This window comes from Elephantulus edwardii, unplaced genomic scaffold, assembly GCF_000299155.1.
Source record: "Elephantulus edwardii isolate Elephantulus edwardi_28Jun2011 unplaced genomic scaffold, EleEdw1.0 scaffold00195, whole genome shotgun sequence".
Classification (NCBI taxonomy): Eukaryota; Metazoa; Chordata; class Mammalia; order Macroscelidea; family Macroscelididae; genus Elephantulus; species Elephantulus edwardii.
This window is the reverse complement of record NW_006399945.1, coordinates 1,323,288-1,345,304: the sequence shown is the minus strand read 5'-3', so window position 1 is coordinate 1,345,304 and position 22,017 is coordinate 1,323,288. Positions and strand designations below refer to the sequence as shown.

Below are 22,017 nucleotides of genomic sequence, written 5' to 3'. Positions count from 1 at the left end.
ATATAAAATGCCTAATCATATATTCTAAATGGAGTTATATATATAAAATGCCTAATCATATATTCTAAATGGAGTTTTTGGGTTGGCAGCACAACTCCTTACCATTATGCCCCAGACCTCCCTAAAGGGAGTTTTTAAAAGAAATAATGGAACACATCACAGAAGCTTTGGAAAGTCTACTATACATACAGAAAAATTTCACAACTTAAATAAATTATAAAGACAAAGTTAACTAGCATAAATGATGTTTTAGATTAAAAATATTACCGTTTGCCTGCAGATTGGGCAACTGATGGCTCCAAGCCATGAACCGTATCTCCAGTATGCAATAATGCAGGTACCTGATGGAAGAAAACCAAAACAAACCAATACTAATGTTTTAAAATTCTGTATAGCCCGAGCATATTTCAAATACATATTTCAAGTCTCAATTTAATTCTATCTAGTTCCTAAAACTAATGCCTGAAAGTTATACAGAAATTCTAGTAATATCCCATCCACTGAAAAAAAAAATATTTAAACTTCCAGGTAAGCTAGAGACATTTTTCATTTTTTACATAATATAAAGCAAGCATACATCTCAATATAAAATCAATCAACAGAAATATACCGCACTAATAGCACAAAGGAAAAGAACCACATGATCACCTTGACGGTTACAGAAAAGGCATTTGACAGAATCCAAGACCATTTCCTAAAAACACTCAACAAACTAGAAGCAGGACAAAAATTTACCAGTCTGATAAAGAGCATTTATAAAAACCCCAGACCTAACATCATGCTTAGCAGAGAAAGACTAAAAGCTTTCCACCTAAGTTCAGAACTAGTATTGGAAGTTCTAGTAAAAAATATTATGCAAAAAAAGACACACAAAAAAGGCAGAAGTACAATTATTTTTGCAGATGACATAATCATATATATGTAGAAAACTCCAAAGAATCTAAAAGAAAGTTATTAACAGTTAGGAGACAAGTCCAGCAAAGTTTCAGGATATAAAATTAACGTGTAACAATCAATCTCAATCAACAACTGCAATCAGTCATTTGCATATCCAACAGCAATGAACAGTCTAAAAATGGAAATTAACAAAGTAATTCCATATACAAGAGCGTTAAAAATAATAAAATGTCGAGCATTAAATTTAACCAGGGAAGTGAAAGTCTTGCACAATAAAATCTATAAAACATTAATGAAATAAATGAAAACAAAAACTTAAGTATAAAAAACAACAAAAAACTTAAGTATGTAGAAAGCTATTATGTACTCATTGTAGACTGTGCCACTGAATTAGAAGTGACTTAAAGCTGACCCTGTAGTGAGTTTTCTGAGGTAGCATAGGAGGAAAATGTCCATCTTTCTGCTGCAGAGCAGCCTGTGGATTCAAACTTCTGGTCTAGCAATACATCTATTATTCACTAGGCCACTAGAAATATTATTAAGATATCAATACTACCTAACGTAATCTAGAGATTCAATATGTAATCTCTATAAAAACTAATAATCTTCTTCACAGAAATACAAAGTCAAACTTCAAACTTGCATGGAATTTCAAGGAATCCTAAATAGTCAATCTTGAAAAAGCAAAATTAAGTAGAAAGATTCACATTTACTGATTCAAAAGTACACCAAAAAAACAACTACGAAATATCATCTCACGCCAGCAATAATAGCAAAGTTCAACAGAGCAGTAAACAATACATGCTGGCGAGGTTGTGGAGGGACTAGAACCCTTATTCACTGCTGGTGAAAATGTAAAATGGTGTAACCACTATGGAAGGCAGTTTAGAGCTTTCTCAAAAAGCTGGAAATAGAAGTATTATTTGATCAAGCGATTCTACTACTGGGAATATACCCTTTAGAAATAAGAACCACTGTTCAAACAGATATGTGCAAACCCATGTTTATTTCTGCATTATTTACAACAGCAAAGTGATACAAGCAACCCAAGTCCCTATCAACAAACGAATGGATAGAAAACCTATATTCATACAATGGCATACTATCCAGCACTGAAAAACAATGAACTCGTAAAACACCACACAATATGGGTAGCCTGGAGGACATTATGCTAAGTGAAGTATCTCTGTCACAAAAGGACAAATACTGCATAACATCATGTTATAAAGCTGGTATGACAAAGGGGGTTGGGAAAATTGGATAAGAGTGGATAGTTAATGAACTTTGCATTGGAACAGATGAAGGAAAGAATTGTTTAAAAGGAATATATGATTAGGCATTGTATGTACAACTACATCCCAGAATAAGAGATACATTGCAAAGAGGACTGGGGGAGGGGGACTAGGCAACTGTGTAACAATGAATGTAGGAAAACAGTGAACTGGGGGAGGGAGGTTGGAGAAAGAGGGGGTAAAAGATACAACAATGAATGAATGAAAATCTAACTTTTCTGTAAACTTTTGTCAAAGTCACAATTAAAATTTTTTATTAAAAAATATACAACTATAGTAATCAAAATAGTGGTGCTGTTGAGAAATCTGAACGGTGCTCTATCCTGCACCATCCTCATGAATTCTGATATGTCTGAGTACTGCGCCAGTCCACCTTGTCAAGGGTGAATTCTATTTCTCTGGTTCTCTACCTTTTACACCATGATGTCTTTTTTCATGTTGTTCCCTCCTGACAATATGCTCACAGTATATGAGATAAAGTTTCACCACCATTGCCTCTAAGGAGTACCCCAGTGCATTTCCTCCAAGATAACATACTGTCAAACCAGTGTAGCGACAGCTACACAGACCAACGAACTAGAAACAAAGTACAGACTTAAACCCCAATCATCTGTGGTCTTGATGAGTCTTCCTTCAATTCAGATAACACATCCTTCATCAAATAATCCAGTTTCTCAAATTATTTGTTCAGCACACAGATTGAATAGGTATATAGAGAAGATAAAACTCTGATGATTTAAATCATATGGTGTATAGGTTTCACATCAGCATTAATTAAAATGTTCTGGGATTCCCATTCTTCTCAATGATAGCCTTAATTTGTTACAATCAACATAGTCAAATGTCTTTGCATAGTTAGTAAAACACAAACATCTTTCTGATACTCTTTGCTTTCAGCCAAGATTATACAATATCAGCAATGATATCCCTCATGCCATTAGAATTGGAGGAAGACTCCCATCAACCACCTGTGTTATGCAGTTGACACAAGATTGTCTGCGGAAAGTGACTTGAAAAGCTTAATGAAGATGACCAAGGACTTCAACATGATCATATCTCAAAATAAAAAAAACCCAAAACTGTCACTTCTGGACCAATAGTTAGCATTATGATCAATGGAGAAAAGACTGAAGTTGTCAATGATTTCATATTAGTTGGATCCACAATTAACATCCATGCAACCAGTAGTGAAGAAATCAAAAGATGAAGTAGGATTCTGCCAGCTAACATAGGCAGCACAGACTCCATGGGGAGGACACTGCAGCAGTTGGAGTCCAGAAGGGGCTAAGCCATCTCAAGCAGGATGTCCTGACATAAAGAAAAATAATGAGACGGTGATTTGAAGAAGGCATTCCTGTGGCATGTGGTAAAGGTGAAAGCAGTCATTTTAAAGAGGAGACAATGTCCTCAGACTGGGAACAGCACAGAGGAAGACAGAGCCAAGGAAGGGAGAACACCATTAAGGAAGTCAGGAATCTGAGGAACTTTGTACAAAAACTGGGAGCCCCATCACAGCTCAATGAAAGGCCTCTGGGGTTGAGGAGCCTTCACTAGTGTCTTGCAAACTTTCTTAGCTAATTTATAGCCAATGTCAGCTGTGATGCCTGTTTAAAAGGCAGTTTCTGAGGATGTAGAGACAAGTTTTTACGTTGCTATAATTACAATCTTTGTGCATCAGGTTATGAAAGTGGTGCAAAAACAAGACATACAAATGACCACCCAATGTAGTGCATGTTAACCAGCAGCCACAGTCTTTTACTTGTCCTTGGTGTGGGAAAATGGGCCATTTGAAAACATCATTTCAAGAATATGTTACTTCTGAACACACAGAAACATCAACAGAAGGGATCTGTCCAATTCGTGCAGCATTACCTGGAGAAAATTCTAATCATGTCACGACGACTTTGCAGCTCATCTTCCACTAGAACACATAGCCTCCAGAGATGAATCAAGTAGTTTTTGACATGTATGCAGAATTTCTCAACCTGGCCAGGGATCAGGAGGTCCTCATGTGCATAGATCAAACATGCACTTGACCAGCAGTTCAACTGGTGGACTTTCCTATACTCAGAGTTTACATTCTGCAAGCAATAGGGAAGCCAGAGATCCTATTGCTGAGCTTTCATCTCAGTTATCAGGAGTGAGAAGCTCTGCAGGACAGTTTACCTCTTCTGGCCCTTCTGCTTCTCAGTCACAACTATAGACGTAGACAGCGCAAACCGCTACATGCCTTGGCAAGGCATCAACAACTGGAGATGGCGTGCAGTGTCATCCAGCCTGCTGACACGAGCAGTGTCACTACTGTCAATACAGTCCACCGCAACTGCCAACATGGCCAACGCAAAACACAGTCCTTACACCATCTGGAATTCTCAATTTCTCTTAACAAGGTTGAATGATCTTCAAATGTCTGAGACAGAGCACCAGTCCATGGAAAGCGAGCATACAGAACACAACCTTTATGTCCAAGGGCTACTACTGTTGACTTTAGTGTGTGAAGAGAGCTCGTCCTCAGACAAGCATGAACAAGGGGAGAGGTAGATTCTGGTGCTATGGGCTGTATAAATAATTGTGCCTTTAGATGCTGCTTTAGAAAACCTAAATTTAAAAGAGAATAATAAAGGAAATGAGCCTCCACTGCCTCCTCTTTGATGACATCCCAATTTGCAGACAATGTCCTCTTCTGTGCTGTATTTACCAATGAAAGTAGACAACAACTGTCTTAAGTTGTTTTGGTGACTATAATCTCAGGTCTGTCACTCTTCTTGTATTGTTGTATATTTAAAAAGGAAAGAGAAAATATATCAGATAATTGTTTCCACATAACTAATTTTTACTTCTAGCAGGTAAAAATAGGTAGCAGCATGAGGTGATCTCTACTTCTTTTTTTTTTATTTTTTTATTTTATTATTTGTGTGTGTGCATGTACCGTCAAATCAGATCTGACTGGTACAGGAGGAGATTGTCCCTCCTTTCCCGGCAGAGCATCTGGTGGATTCGAACCATGCTCCTCTGGGATTGCAGTGCAGCTTCTTGCCACTAGGCCACCAGAGCTCCCTGATCTCTACTTCTTGTACCTTGGACATGCAAAGGCTCTAAAACCCCACATTCAAACTGAAGAGGAAAACGAAAATCTAAAGATCTAGAGAAAATGGAAATCTAGAGGACAACTGGAAACTATTTATGAAAATTAATGAATAAAAATTGCTTATATGATTTACCTTAAATAAAAAAGACAGCAGAAGAGGTGTTGCACTGGCAAAATCTGTCAAGTACTTCCTAAAAGTGCTGAAGAAAAACAATGTCAGTTTAAAGACTAAAGTACACTTGATTCGAGCCATGATCTTTTCATTTACTTCCTTTGCATTTGGAAGTTGGACAATAAAAAAGGATGATAGAAAAATCATCAATGCCTTTAAATGGTGGTATTGGAGAAGAGTACTTAATATTTCACATACTGAAAACAACAAAAAATTTTGTCTTGGAGACAGCGTGACCAGGGTGCTCCTTACAGAAAAGGATGGTGAATCTTCCTCCCTCATAGTTTGGGCATGTGGTCAGGAGAGGCCAGTCCTTGGAAAAAGTAATCATTCAAAAAAGGTGGAAAGTCAGTGAAAGAGAGGAAGACCCTCAACAAGATGGACTGTCACAGTGATTGTAATAATGGCTTTAGTATATTAGAGATTGTAAGGATGATATAGGATAGGGCAAGGTTTAGCTCTGTTGTTTATAAGGTTGCTGTGAGTCTTAGTTGATTCTACTGCATCTAACAATAACATCACCTATGGTCAATTTTTTACAAGGTGACCATCAACTCAATATGAAAAAATGAATCTCTAAAAAAATGGTGCTGGGACAATTGGATCTCCAAAAATAAAAGAATGAAGTTGGGCCCAAATTACACATAATATATGAAAATTAACTCACTGGACTGACCTATGACCTAAACAAAAATCGTTAGGGAAACACATGCAATTAATACTTCAGGGCTTGGGGTTTTTTTGTTGTTGTTTTTTTAAATTTTATTTTATTATTTTGTGTGTGTGTGTACCGTCAAATCAGATCTGACTGGTACAGGAGGAGGACATTGCCCCTCCTTCTCCAGCAGAGCATCTGGTGGATTCGAACTACGTGCCTCTAGGGGGGCTTGGTTTTTTAAAACTGATTCACTAATACTCTTAAAGACCAAAAGCAAGTACAATAAAAACAAAATGAGTGTCAAAATTTAAAAATAAATCAAAATTAAAAATGTTTGTGCCATTTCTCCCACCCCAGGAGTACTGAAGGCTTTGCAGAAGAAAGATGGGCAATCTCCTTCCATGATTTACAGCCTCAGAAACCTGCTGGAGGGTCAGCTATGTTCCAACTCAAACGCAAAGAGTGAGTGAGTCTCTTTGCCAAGACAGTGAGTGAATAATCCTCAGAATATATTTGATAACTATGTATCTGTCAAGAATATCCAGAATGTATAATTTATCAACTCAAGAACAAAAAGACAAACCACCCAATGCAAAAATGGAAAGTATTTGAATAGAGACTTTTCCAAAGAAAATATACAAACAGCTAAAAGCCATATAAAAAGATGCTTGAAGTCATCAAGGAAATGTAAATAAAAATCACAATAAGCTATCACATGAATAAAAATTTTATATTTAAAAAATACATTATTGCAAATATGAGTTATTTTTAGAAAAATGTAAAGCAGCAAGTGTTGATGAGGATATGGAGAAAATGGAACCCACATCCATTACTAGTGGGAATGTAAAATGACAAAGCGTTTTTAAAAAAAATATTAAATTTTATTAATTTTAATGAACATTTACAGAGATTTTGGGTTTCCATTCATTCATTGTTGCACTATTTTCTCTACAATCCCCCCAGTTCGTTCCTTCCCCCCCCTTGAAAGTCTGTTTTAATTGTCCCATTGCAACAGTACTTGTCAAAGCCAGTTCTGATTAATCTCCTTTGTAATGGCAAAGCGTTTGTGGAAAGCAGTTTTATGTTTCTTAAAAAAATGAAATACAAAATGAACACATGACTCAGCAATTTCAATCCTAAATATATACTCAAAAAAATTAGAAGTAGGGTATCAAAAGATACTTGTATACCAAAATTAACTACAGGCTTCCTCACAATCACCAAAGGTAGAGAAAATCCAGTGCCCATCAACAGAAGAATGTTGTTGAACAAAATGTGTTAGACAAACAATGGAATATTATTTAGCATTTAAATAACTTCCATTGCCACTGCTGTGAAACTGAAGACTTTATTTTTATTTCTTTTAAGTACTAAATACTGTTGTTGTTGTTGTTATGTGCGATCAGTCCTTTCTGACTCATAGCGACCCTGTGCACAACAGCCCTAAACTCTGCTCTATCCTGCGCCAACTCGCACCGCCTCTGACACACCCATCCCGATTACCCCAGTCACTGAATCAATCCATCTCATAGAGGGTCTTCCCCTCCTGCGCTGTCCCTCCATCCTCCCAAGCATGATGTCCCTCTCCAAGGACCCGTCCCTCCTGGCAACATGTCCAAAGTATGTCAGACGAAGCCCCAGAATCCTTGCCTCCAAGGAGTAGCTTGGTTTAATTCTCTCCAAGATGAATCTGTTTGTTTTCCTGGCAGTCCATGGTACATTCAGTACCCTTCTCCAGCTACTATAATCAAATCACAGTATAAAATTTTTGTTATAAATTTAGTATACATGCTACAAAATACACTTTAAAATTTTAAGAGTGAAAAACAAATTATTAAAGTAGTAAGTAACAGTAACTGTTATATAAACAATGAACAAAAAAATCATACTTACTTGTTCCTTGAGTTTATAATCCAGTTCATTAATTAATGCTCCTTAATTTAATTAGTGCCTAGTGGCCTAGTGGGTAAAGAGTTGTTCTGGCAACACAAGGCAGGCAGTTTGAATCTATTAGCTCCTCCAAGGAAGAAAATGGGGGAGTCTCCCATGCAGTTTACAGGCTCTGAAAACTTGCTAGAGGGTCAACTATGAATTGGTCCTGGCTCAACAGCCATGAAATGAGTGAAATGACTCAAAAAGCTAAACAGCTATACATGAGCAACAAAGAGTACATGAAGTTCATATGATCTCAGACAACGGAAGGTGAGCTAAGTGTAGAAGCACTAAACTTTAGGTCAGTAACAGATGAGAATGGGATAGTTTTAAATACTGTCTGTTATTCAAAGGGCTATTTTCATTTGTAGGATCTTGCTTCTCCAATCATCCTGGCCCAACTGTGCATCTGAACAATAGTGTTTCCACTCCCCCTTCTAACTTTAGAGATCTTCCTGTATTCCCACTTTTGCCTTGGCCATCTAAGTGAAACTATAAAAACTATAGAACAGTATCATTGATTTCACACGCAAGCAAGATCCTACTGAAGATTATCCAAAAACAAACTGGAACAGCACATCAGCAGAAAACTGCCAGAAGTCCAGGCTGGGTTTAGAAGGGGTCGTGGTACTAGGGATATTGTAGCTGATGTTAGATGGATCTTAGCTGAAAGTAGGGGATACCAGAGGAATGTATATTTTGTTTCATTGATTATGCAAAGGCGTTTGACTGTGTGGATCATAACAAACCGTGGCTGCCTCTGAGAAGAATGGGAATCCCAGAACACTTGATCGTGCTAATGAGAAACCTATACTTGGACAAGGAGGCAGTCGTCAGAACAGAGCAAGGGAACACAGCATGGTTCAAAGTTGGGAAGGGCGTATGCCAGGGATGTGTCCTATCTCCATACCTTTTCAACCTGTATGCAGAACAGATTATCTGGGAGGCTAGGCTCTATAAGGAGAAATATGGGGTCAAGATTGGTGGAAGATCTATCAACAATCTGCGTAATGCAGATGACACAACCCTGTCTGCTGGAACTGAGGAGGACCTGAAGCACTTGCTGCAGAGGGTCAAGGACTGCAGCCTCCAATATGGATTGAGGCTCAATATCAAGAAGACAAAGATTCTCACCACTGGACCAATTGGCAGCATCAGGATGGATGGTGAAGAGATTGAGATTGTTCACAGCTTTAGTTTGCTTGGCTCCACAGTCAACACTCTTGGCACCAGTAGCCAGAAAATTAAAAGGCGTATTGCCATGGGAAAGTCTGCTGTTAGGGACCTCTCCAAAGTACTGAAGAGCAATGGTGTCTCTCTGGAGTCTAAGGTGCATTGGATACAGGCCATGGTCTTTGCTATCATTTGTTATGCATCAGAGAGTTGGACAATGACCAAAGAGGATAGAAGGAGAATTGATGCCTTTGAGCTGTGGTGCTGGAGAAGAGTATTGAGAGTAACCATGGACTGCCAGGAAAAGAAACAGATTCATCTTGGAAAGGGTTAAACTGGGTGGCTCCTTGGAGGCAAGGATTCTGAGGCTCCATCTAACATACTTTGGACATGTTGTGAGGAGAGACCAGTCCTTGGAGGAGGACATCATGCTTGGGAGGGTGGAGGGACAGCGCAGGAGGGGAAGGCCCTCTGTGAGGTGGAATTGATTCAGTGACTGAGGTAATAGGGATGGGAGTGTCAGAGACAGTGAGAGTGGCACAGAACAGAGCAGAGTTTAGGGCTGTTGTACATAGGGTCGCTATGAGTCTCAAGCGACTCGATGGCACACAACAACAACAACAATTAAGTTAGTCCTCCTGTCTCCTAGTCTACATTCCTTCACATCAAACTGTATACAGAATTCAGAACAAGAATAATCAAAATAAAGAAACAAGAATGATATACTTAAATAAATTAGGAGGAAATGAAATCTTGAACTGTGTGATATTAAGTAAAAAAGGAGTACACAGAGAAAACTGTGGTTCATGAAAAAGAGTGTGACTTGACCGAAGAGGAGTTTTGAATTGAACTTTGAAGTACAGGTAAAATTTGGGTCATAAGAGAGGAGGGAGGATGCTCCAGATTACAGCAACAGCAAACAAAAGTAAGAGAAATAAATGGTGTCTGAAGAGTCTAGTAAGCAAACATATGGACTAATAAGCAAATGTTGTGCCAATTATCTTTATCTGATACCTCCACCTTTTCAGACAGACTTCTGTTATTTAATCCTTATTAATTAAGTACTCAGAGCAAGCTAATTTCATATAAGAACTAAAAAGTGAAATTTTTAATCAATCTTTTATTATTACTATCTATAATGTTTTATCTACTACCTTCTCACCCTAGAACTCAGCATGTTTTGAAACATAATTCATTTAATCTCACAGCTCTACTTCACAAATTGGGGCTGAGGGCCCTTTGTTTTGCAGATTTTGTAATGGTCATTTGACTGTACTAAGAAACTATGACTAGATTATTTGAATCTGGTCACAATCCCTTAATCTGTTTGTAAAACAAGAATAGTAGCATACTTTCACAAGACAGCTGAAAGTAATGTGGTGAGCAATAAAAATGATATGATGTCTGCTGCTATTGTTAATCTTAACTCACTATAATGGATGAGAATCTTGTTCCATACGTAGGAACTAAGCTAAAGAACCCTTCATATACCCGGTATTTACATACTTGAATTAAAAGAAACAAATTTTTGTTTAATGAGAAGTTGAATAACTAGTTTTTTAATCTTTGAACTCAAAGACACTAAATAAAAAGTGGCCGACAAGTAGAACAGGTATCAGAAGCAATCTACCCTATTACCTCAGACCCAGAGGTAAAACCAAGAACACAATAGAGCCATCTTTCAATGGACTGGATTATCCACTCAGTGAATTACCTAAGTCCGGGTTGGTAAGTAGAGTTCATATTGCCTGGCAAAGCTTCACAGATTACTAACACCTGCCTAGAATGCTGTGTTGAGATGATGGCTGAGGCCATATCCAAACTCAGAAGAGTGCCAGGCTGATTCACAGCATCTATTTGATGTCTGGGAGGTCTAAGTAGGGGCATTTGTACCAGACCCTCAATTTTTCTGCTCCTCAGTATTTCCAACAGCCAACTGAAGGTATAAAATTGAAATAAGTGTTTATAATTTGTTGGCTATTTAGGCAAAAATCTTAGGGAAGAAGTGGAAACAGATAAGGCAATTACAGGATTGGTTAGTACTTAAATAAGCACATTTAGAAAACTACACATAGCATAGTATGCATTTAAAATACTTTGATCATCTCTGACAGCACAGGCAGTAGCACTGTCACTAAAAATTCTGTAATAAGCCAGTTACACAAAACCTACAAAAGTGAGAAACAATTTATATAAGATCATGTATAAAGAAAAAACCCCAAACATGTTTACCCAAACTTTGACTGATTTCAAGTCAATTCCAAGTCATAGGTGTTACGAGATACTATTATAGAGCAGAGCAGAATCTACTCTGCAATTTCCAAGGCTGTAATCTTTAAAGAAGCACATTGCCACATCTTTCTACTTGGGAGCAGCTGTAATTTTTGAACCACTAACTTTTGGTTAGCAGTAAAGCATTTTAGAGCACTACCAGGGCTCCTAAAGATCACGGCATATTTAAAATTAGTCTTTTCATTTATATCTAAAAGGAACAATTAGAAGAACCTGGCTTGAAAATCAACCCGAACCCACTGCTATGAAGTCAATTCCAATTCTTGGTCACCCAACTACTGGGTTTCAGAGGCTGTAAATCCTAACTGGAAGAGACTGCCTCATCTTTCCTCCATGGAATGACTTATCAACAGTTCTGTTAGCATCCTGACACATAACCTACCTATGCCACCAGGATACACCAAAACTCCTTGAATACAACTGTTCAAAAGAAAAAAAGCATTACCAATAAGAAAATAAGTCTACTCACACATGCAAGTAAAGAAGTGTATAGAGTATTCATTACTGTATAAGCCACCATCCCACAACAAAGAGAGCATGGAGCTTCATGAAAATGTTATTGTCATCTGCCACCAAGTTCCCTGTGACTCACAGTGACCCTATGTACAACAGCTCTGAACCTTTCACTGTCCTGAGCCAATCTTACAGACTCCAATACACCAACACCTACTGCCTCAATTACTGTATCGATCCATCTTATCCTGGGTCTCCCTCTCCTTTGTTGTCCCTCCACTCTTCAGAGCATGATGTACTTCTCCAGGACATGGTCTCTCCTGACCTCATGCCCCAAGTATGTGAGATGGAGCTTCTAAATTCTAGCCTCCAAGGAGAAAGTTGGTTTCACCCTCTCCAAGACAGACCTATTTGTTTTCTTGGTGGTCCATAGTATGTTCAAGACTCTTCTCTAGGACAAGATCTGTGAAGACCACGGTCTGGATCAGACACACCTTAGTCTCTAGACTGACATTGTTGCTTCTCATTACTCTGGAGGGGTCCCTGACGGCAGATTTTCCCAGTGCAACTTGTCTTTCGATTTCCTGACTGCTGGTACAAAGAATATTAATTGTGGAGCTGAGCAAGCTGTAATTTCTAACCACCTCAATCTCTTCTCCATCCATCATGGTGCTACCAATTGGCCCAGTGGTAAGAATCTTTTATCTTATTGCTGTTGAGCTTCAGTCCATACTTAAGGCTGTAGTCCTTGACCTTCTGCAGCAAGCCCTTCAGGTCCTCCTCAGTTTCATCAAGCAAGGTTGTGTCATCTGCATAACAGAGGTTGTTGATGAGTCTTCATCCAATCCTGCTGTCACACTCCTCCTTATAAAGCACAGCCTCCCAAATGATCTGTTCTGCATAAAGATTGAAAAGGTATGGAGACAGGACATATCCCTGACGCATTCCTTTCCTGATTTTGAAAGGTGAAGTGTTTGCCTGCTCTGTTCTGCGGAATACTTCCTGAATAAAAACCAGATGAGCTGTGGGAAGATATCAAGAATATCATCCATGATGAATGTAAAAGACTACTACTAAGACAGAAGAAGAAGAGAAGACCAAAATAGATATCAGAAGAGACTCTAAATATTGTACTAGAGCACTGAGTAGCCATAACAAAGTGAAGAAATCAAGAACCAGCTGAACAGAAGATTTCAGAGGGCAGCTTGGAAAGACAAAGCAAAGTATTATAATGAAATGTGCAAGGAGCTGGAGTTTGGAAATCAAAAGGGTCAAACTCAGTTGGCAAGGGTCAAACTCAGTTGGCATTTAAGCTGAAGGAACTAAAGACCAAATTCAAGCCTCAAATTGTAATACTTAAGGATGCTATGAGCAGAATATTCAATGACCAAGAAGCATTAAAAGAAGATGGAAGGACTATCAGTTTTTTATTCTGGAGGCCCAAAAATGTTCTATAAACTGGGCAAGAGACATGGAAAAGACTTTTCACAGAGGAGGGCATTCAGATGGCCAACAGACTCATGAAGAAATGCTCAAAATTACTGGCAGTAAAAGAGATGCAAATAAAAACGAGATACCACCTTACCCCAGTAGGGGAGGCAAACTTTAACAGGGCAGCAAGTAATAAATGTTGAACAGGATGTGGTAAAATAGTAATTCTTATACACTGTTGTTGTTGATGGTGGTGTTGGCTGTTCAGTGCTGTTAGTCTTGCATGACTCAAAGTGACCCTTTGAACAAAAGATCTGAACCCTGCTCTATCCTGCACCGTCCTAACACTTCCTGACACACAAAAGCGCATTGAAGCAGGCACCATATCAATCCATCTGGTTGAGGGTCTTCCTCTTCTTTGTCAACCCTCCACCCTTCCCAGCATCATGTCCTTCTCCAAGGAATAGCCTCTCCAAGCAACATGCCCAACGTATGTGAGGTGAAGCCTCATTATTCTTGCCTCCGAAGAGCACTCCGGCTGCACCCCCTCCAAAATAAGATCTGTTCATTCTCTTGTCCATCCATGGGATGTTCAATGCTCTTCTCCAACACCACAGATCAAAGGTGTCAATTCTTTTTCTGTCATCCTTATTCATTATCCAGCTCTCAGATGCACAGCTAATAATCTGAAAGATGGCCTAAATCAGACGCACCTTAGTCTTCAAACTGCCCTCAAAAATCTGGGAAGGTCTCTAACTGCAGATTTTCCCAGTGTAATGCATCTCCATATTTCCTGACTGTTGGTACCAAGGGTGTTAACTATGGATCTACACAATATGAAGTTACTGACAGTTTCAATCTCCTCTCCACTCATCATAATGCTATCGGTACAGTGGTTAAGAATCTTTGTTTTCCTGACACTGAGAAGAAGTCCATTCTGAAGGATGCATTCCTTGATCTTCTACAACAAGTAAGCCCTCCTTACTTTCAGCAAGCAAGGTTGTGTCATCTGCATAACACAGATTACTGATGAGTCTCTCTCCAATCCTGATGCCAAACTCCTCCTGATAAGAGTCCAGCTTCTCAGATAATTTGCTCAGCATACAGACTGAATACGTATGGAGAGAGAATACAATCCTGGCACACTCCCTTCTCAATTCCAAATCATGCAGTGCTCCCCTGCTCTGTTGGACAAAATCCTCCTGGTCCAGGGATAGATTCCATGTGTTCTGAAATTCCCATTCTTCTCAATGTCAGACACAACTTGTTATGAGCCACAGTCAAATGCCTTTGCATAGTCAATAAAGCACAAACAGATATTCTTCTGGTATTCCTTACTTTCAGCCAGGTTCCATCTGATATCAGCAATGATATCCCCGGTTTCATGGCCTCTTCTATATCCTGCTTGAACTTCTGGTAGTTTCTTATCTCTATACTGTTCCAGTCATTTTTTAATAATCTTAAGCAGCATTTTACTTGCATTTTTTATCAATGATATTGTTCAGTAATTTCTAGATTCAGTTGGATCGCCATTCTTGGGAATAGGAACAAATATGGACTTCTCTCAATCTGTTGGCTAGACTCTGTCCTCCGATTTTCTGGCATAGACCAATGAGTGCATCTAAGGATGCATCTGTTAACTGAAAAAAGTCAACTGGTATCCCATCGATTCCTGGAGCTTTATTTTTTGCCAGTGCCTTCAATGCAGCTTCCACTTGCTCTTTGATTCCCATTGGCTCCTGCTTATATGGTACTTCCTGAAATGTTTCAGTGTCAATCAATTATTTCTAGTACAATGACTCTGTCTATTCCTTCCATCTTCTATTGATGCTTCTGGGTCACTCAATAAATTGCCCAGAGCATATTTCAAAATTGTGACATGAGGCTTAAATTTGTTTTTCAGTTCTTTCAGCTTGAGAAATGCAGAGTTCTTCCCTTTTTATTCTCCAACTCTGCTCTCTGCACACTCCATTCTAATACTTTGCTTTGCCCTCTCAAGGTGCCCTTTCAAATCATCTGTTCAGCTCTTTCCCTTCAACATGTTTTCCTTCAGTTTTGACTCTGGACACTTGAGTGCAATCTTTAGAGTCTCTTCTGACATCCATTTAGATGTTTTTCTTTCTCCTCTGTTTTTGTAATGAACTTTTGCTTTCTTCATGGATGGTATCAGTGATATCATCTCACAACTCAGCTGGTCTTCAAGCACAGGTGTTCAACGTCTTAAACCTATTCTTAAGATGATCATGAAATTCAGATGGAATTGTTCAAGATCATATCTTGGTTCCTTTTCATTTTAATTTTCTTCAGCCTCAATTTGAACTTGCCTATGAATAATTGATGATCTGACCCACCGTCTGCCACTGGCCTAGTTTTGACTGCTGATATTGAGCTTTTACAATGATTTCTTCCACAAATGTGATTTCTATGCAGCCCATCAGGTGAGATTCACATATAAAGTTGTCTTTTGTGTCTTTTAGAAAAGGTATTTACAATGACTAAATCACTGTAAATCAGTTTGGCATTTCCTCAAAAAGCTGAACATAGAAATTCTATATGACCTATCCTACTGCTTGGAATATATCCTTACAAAAATGAGAACTGAGGCAGAAACAAAAACTTGTATATCAATGTTCACAGCAGCATTATTCACCATAGCAAGAACATGGAAACAGCCCAAATGTCCAACAATTGGATGGATTGCAAAATTATGGTACATTCACACAATGGAATACTATGCAGCACGCAGGGGCAATGATTTGGTAAATTACTACAATAGGGATTGAAGGTCAATATCAAGAAAACAAAGATTCTCACCACTGGGCCAACTGGCAGCATCAGTATGGATAGTGAAGAGATTGATATAGTTAACAGTTTTTGTTTCCTTGGCTCCACAGTCAACACTCTTGGTAACAGCAGCCAGGAAATCAGGAGATGAATTGCATTGGGAAAGTCAGCTGGGAGGGACCTCTCATGAGTACTGAAGTGCAACGATGTCAGGTACGCCTGATCCAGGCTATAGTCTTTGCAATTACGTGCTATGCATTGGAGAGTTTGACAGTGAATAATGATGACAGAAAGAGAAATGATGCCTTTGAGCTGTGGGGCTGGAGAAGAGTGTTGAATATACCATGGTCTGCTAGGAGGACACAACAGGTTTATCCTGGAGAGGGTAAAGCCAGAATGTTCCTTGGAGTCAAGGATTCTGAAGTTTCGTCTGACATACTTTGGGCATGTTGCAAGGAGGGACTGGTCCTTGGAGAGGGACATAATGTTTGGGAGGGTGGAGGGACGGCGCAGGAGAGGAAGACCCTAGATGAGATGGATCGATTCTGTGAGTGGAGTGGTGGGAATGAGTGTGTTTGAGATAGCAAGGTTGGCACAGGATAGAACGGTGTTTAGGGCTCTTGTACAAAGGGTCACTATGAGTCGCAAGCAACTTGATGGCACTTAACAACCACCTAACTTGGGAGGAACTGGAGAGCAAGCGTCATGCTAAGTGAACTCAGTCCGTAAGCACAAATATTGCATTAGACATTACTGTAGAATGTGTATGAGGATCCAAGATGGGGAGGGACGAAGAGGGGTGAGGTTGGGGAAGCTTAATCATAGGGTCACACAATTTGATGGGTGGAGGGTGAGGTGGATAAAGGAATGCGGGAAAGATCTGGTGTGAAAACAATGTATACAAACGTTTTAAGTTAACCAGCATAAAATAAAAGTTTTATTTAAAAAAAAAGATGGAAGGAGTATACAGAGTCACTGAAACCAAAAAGAATTGACTGACACAGAAGAATTTCAAGAAACAACATATGATCAAGAGACAATGGTGATGAAGGAGGAAGTTAAGTCTGCTCTGAAGAACTTGGCAAAAAATAAAAACCCAGGAACTGATGGAATACCAATTGACTTATTTTAACAAACAGATGCTGCCCTAGACGTGCTCACTAGGTTGTGCCAAGAAATCTGGAGGAAAACTACCTGGCCAACTGACTAGAAGAGATCCATATTTATTCCCATTCCATAAAATGGTGACCGACAGAGTGTGGAAATTATCGTGCAGTATCATTCATAACACATACAAGCAAAATCCTGCTGAAGATTATCCAGAAACAAGTGGAACAGTACACTGACAGAGAACTACCAGAAATATAAACTGTGTTTAGAAGAGGTCGCAACACTAGATACAATATGGCTAATGACAAATGGATCTTGGCAGAAAGCAAAGCGTATCAGAGTGGTATCTATCTGTGTTTTATTGACTAAGCAAAAGCATTTGACTGTGTGGATCACAACACACTGTGGTAACCTTGAGGAGAATGGGAATCCCAAAACACTTGATTGTGTTTTTGTATTAGTGATAATGTTCAGTGATTTCCACACTCTGTCGGCTCACCTTTTCTTGGAACAGGAATAAATACGGATCTCTTCCAGTAAGCTGGGCAGACAATTTTCCATAAAGATTTCTTGGCACAACATGGTGAGCATGTCCAGGGCAGCATCTGTTTGCTGAAATATGTAAACTGTCATTCCATCAGTTCCTGGGCCTTTATTTTTCCCCAAGTCCTTCAGAGCAGCCTTAACTTCCTCCTTCATCACCATTACCTCTTGATCATATATTGTTTCTTGAAATTCTTCTGTGTCAGCCAATTCTTTTTCATACAGTGACTCTGCATACTTCCCTCATCTTCTTTTAATGCTTCCTGGATCATTCAATATCCTGCCCACAGCATCCTGAAGTATTGCAGCTGGAGGCTTGAATTTGTTCTTCAGTTCCTTCAGCTTAAAAAAAATGCTAAGCGAGTTCGGCCATTTTGATTTCCCAACTCCAGCTCCTTGCACATTTCATTATAATACTTCGTTTTGTCTTTCCAAGCAAACTAAAGCCGTTAACAATCTCAATCTCTTCACCTTCCATCATGATGCTGCTAATTGGTCCAGTGGTGAGAATCTTTGTTTTCTTAATGTTGAGTTTCAACATATACTGGAGACTATAGTCATTTACCCTATGCAGCAAGTACTGCAAGTCTTCCTCAGTTTAAACAAGCAAGGTTGAGTTGTCTGCATAATGCAGGTTATTGACGAGTTTTCCTCCAATCATGATGCCACATTCCTCCTCATAGAGCCCAGCCTCCCAGATGATCTGTCTTCCCATGCTGCCCTTTGAAATCTTCTATTCAGTTCCTTAACTTCTTGATTTCTTTGTTTTGCTTTGACTTCTTGGTGCGCTAGTGCAACATTCAGTCTTTTCTTCTTCCTCAGACTTTGTAATGACCTTTTCCATTCTTCATGGACGATAATCTTGATATCCTCCCATAGCTCATCTGGTCTTCGTTCATTAGTGTTCAAGGCCTCAAACTTATTCTTGAATTGATTTTTAAGTTCAGGGAGGATAGATTCAAAATGAAATCTTGATTCCTGTGGATTTGATTTGACCTTCTTTAGCTTTAATTTGAACTTGATGGTCTGTTTCGTAATTAGCACCTGGCCTAATTTTCACTGATGATATTGAACTTCTCAAATGATTCCATTCACAGGTGTAATCGATCTGATTCCTGTGCATACCATCAAGTGAAATCCATGTGTACGGCCTATGCTTCTTGTAAAAGGTATATGCAATGAATAAATCATTGTGCAGAATTCTATCATTCTATTTCCCTTATTTCTGTCACCAAGCCCATGTTTTCCATACTGATCCTTCCTCCTGGTTATCAACTTTCGTATTCCAGTAACCCATTAATATTAACACATCTGGGTTGTATGTTCAATCAATTTCTGACTTCAAAAATTGGTAGTAATCATCTATTTCCTCTTCTTTAGCTCTGGTTGTTGGTGTATAAGTTTCTATGATAGTGGTATTAACAGATCTTCCTGTGTGTGTATGGATATTATCCCGTCACTCACAACATTTTATTTCAAGATGGATCTATAAATGGCCATTTTTTAAAAAATTTTATTATTTTTATGTGAGTGTACCGTCAAATCAGATCTGACTGGTACAGGAGGAGATTGTCCCTCCTTCCCCGGCAGAGCATCTGATGAATTCGAACAGTGCACCTCTAGGATTGTAGTTGCAGCTCCTTGCCACTAGGCCACAAGAGCTCCCCTAGAAATGGCCTTTTATAACTATGAAAGCAATCTCATTTTTTTTTCTCACCTCCAGTGTAATAGATCATAGAATCATTTGATTTAAAGTGTCAATCCATCTCAACCTATGCCAATCCATCTCATTTCATCAATACCTAATATATCAATATTTATGCATTCCATATCTTTCTTAACAATGTCCAGTTTTCTTACATTCATGCTTCTCACATTCCACATTCCTATCCTCAGTTTCTGCTTTCAACTATTCATCCTCCTTAGTGTTTCCAAATTTGAGGGCTCAGCCTCAACTATCGTTATCTGTCTACTCACATGCGGTCTTTTGCCTCGTAGCAAAACACACTATAGACTAGCTCTCACTAACACTCTTGAAATCACAAAGAAACAGTGGTTAGACTTGCTCAGATAAGACATTTTCTTACCTAAGAAAGGAATTCTAGGGAGTTCGGGTGGCCTAGTGACAAGAAGCTGCCAGAGGTGTGTAGTTTGGATCCACCAGATGCTCTGCTGGAGAAGGAGGGACAATCTCCTCCTGTACCTATCAGATCTGATTTGACGGTACATGTACATACACACACACACACACATATAAATAAACAAAAAAGAAAGGAATTCTTACAGAATGCTAAGGGAAAGTCTTGGAGAGTATTTTTTTTAACCTATGCTTTTTTTTTTTTAAGTTAATTTTAAAGAAAGTTTACAGATATTTTGGATTTCCATTCATTCATTGTTGCACTTTTCTCCCTGTCCAACCTCCTCCCCGCAGGTCACTCTTCTCTTTGAAAGGTAAAATAAAAATTTTTTCATTGTTATACAATCCCTCCCCCTAAGTCCACTCCACTATACAGCCTTTGTTTTTTTTTAAACTACTTGAACTTCAAGTGTATTTCACAAATCATATGCATATCCATCAGCAAATCACAAGAGCTATACAGATGAAAGATGTTTAAAAACAGCTATTGACCAATAACTGGTTGACTATTAACCTATGGTTGACACAGTGGCTAAGCCTAAGAAGCAAACCTTAAACACTGATACAGTTGATCAAACGTCTCAGAGAATGTGTAAATAAACAGTCTTCAGACTTAGTCAAGGAGCAGCCTTTGTTTTAAAAGGTAAAATAAATTTTTTTCATTGTTATACAGTCGCTCCCCCCAAATCCACTCCACTATGCAACATTCATTCTGGACTCCTGCCATTACACTAATAACTCATCATATAACTATACATCCCTTTTAAACAGTTCTCTCCCTCATCTGTTTCACTGCAGTATACATCATTTAACCCATCTTTCCCAGTCAGCCCCCCAGCCCCAATGTCAGTCCCATTTTACAACAGTGGCACAATGAAGTATTTGTCCTTCTGTGACTGAGATATTTCACTCAGCATAATATCCTCCAGGCTCACCTATTTTGTATAATATTTCATGAGTTCCTTGTTTTTCAATGTAGCTTAATATTCCATTGTGTGAATATACCACAGTTTCTCTATCCATTCGTTTGTTGATGGGCACTTAGGTTGTTTCCAACTCTTTGCTATTATGAACAAAGCAGCAATAAACATGGGTGTGCATACATCTGCTTGGGTGGTGGTTATGGTTTCTTTGGGGTATATTCCCAGTAGTGGAATTGCTGGGTCAAATGGGATTTCTATTTCCAACTTTTTAAGAAAGTTTCATACTGGCTTCCATAGCGGTTGCAACATTTTACACTCCCACCAACAGTGAATAAGGGTTCCAGTTTCTCCACAACCGCGCCAGCATTTGTTGTTTACTGTTATGTTAAATTTTGCTATTCTTACTAGGGTGAGATATCTCATAGTTGTTTTGGAGAGCATTCTTGAGAAGAACCTTCTTTACCTTGAAAAGGATAAATAATAAATACAATACAAAAAAGTCATGAGCGGTTAAGAACTCAGTGAGATGAGACTCAGGAAATGCAAAATGAGAAAAAGGTGGGGGAGATAATTCAGAACCAGTCTTTGTGTGAGACTTGATATAAAAGAAACATTTTTACCAAATGCAGCATTATATGCTTACCACAAAAAAGATGTCCACAGTTGGTTTCAACAGGGAAGGAGGCCTGATGTAAACAGATTGGACAGTACATGTCAGTATAGAATTGCTGTCGAGAAGCTGCAGGTACATCCTGATAAAAAAAGCATATACATATTTAGGCATAGCTCTCATTGGGTTTTCAAGTCTATCTTTATCCCAAGTTATATTTATGAAAATACCTAAAAGTGAAAATACCACCTTTTAGAAACTACATACAGATCAATAATAGCTTCAGGTCTTAGAGGTTTGAAAAAAAGTCATGAGATTGTATTTTTATTTCACTTTAACTAGTCTGTATCTTTCTTTTCAAGGACAATTTAATGATAAAAATCTACATTAACTCAGAAATTTCTCTTTCATGTTACCAGAATGATCCAGCTATACTCAATGACTGGTTATCTAGAAAGCTAACATAATGAGTAAGACCAAGAAGTATAAAATTATTTTCTAATTATTTGTTGTTGTTGTTAT

General features: G+C 38.6%; 1 protein-coding gene and 1 pseudogene across 1 annotated transcript in view; one reads left to right on the top strand and one right to left on the bottom strand.

Moving 5' to 3' along the window:
• Positions 1-22,017, bottom strand: part of RNF170 (ring finger protein 170) — a 37,537-nt gene that overhangs the window by 7,977 nt on the left and 7,543 nt on the right. Inside the window, exons 3-4 of the mRNA XM_006896978.1 lie at positions 21,529-21,637; positions 268-341 (exon numbers count right to left, since the gene is read on the bottom strand). Coding sequence (XP_006897040.1) covers positions 268-341; positions 21,529-21,637 — 183 coding nt within the window. The remainder of the gene's footprint in view (positions 1-267; positions 342-21,528; positions 21,638-22,017) is intronic.
• Positions 459-4,841, top strand: LOC102872636 (annotated as a pseudogene).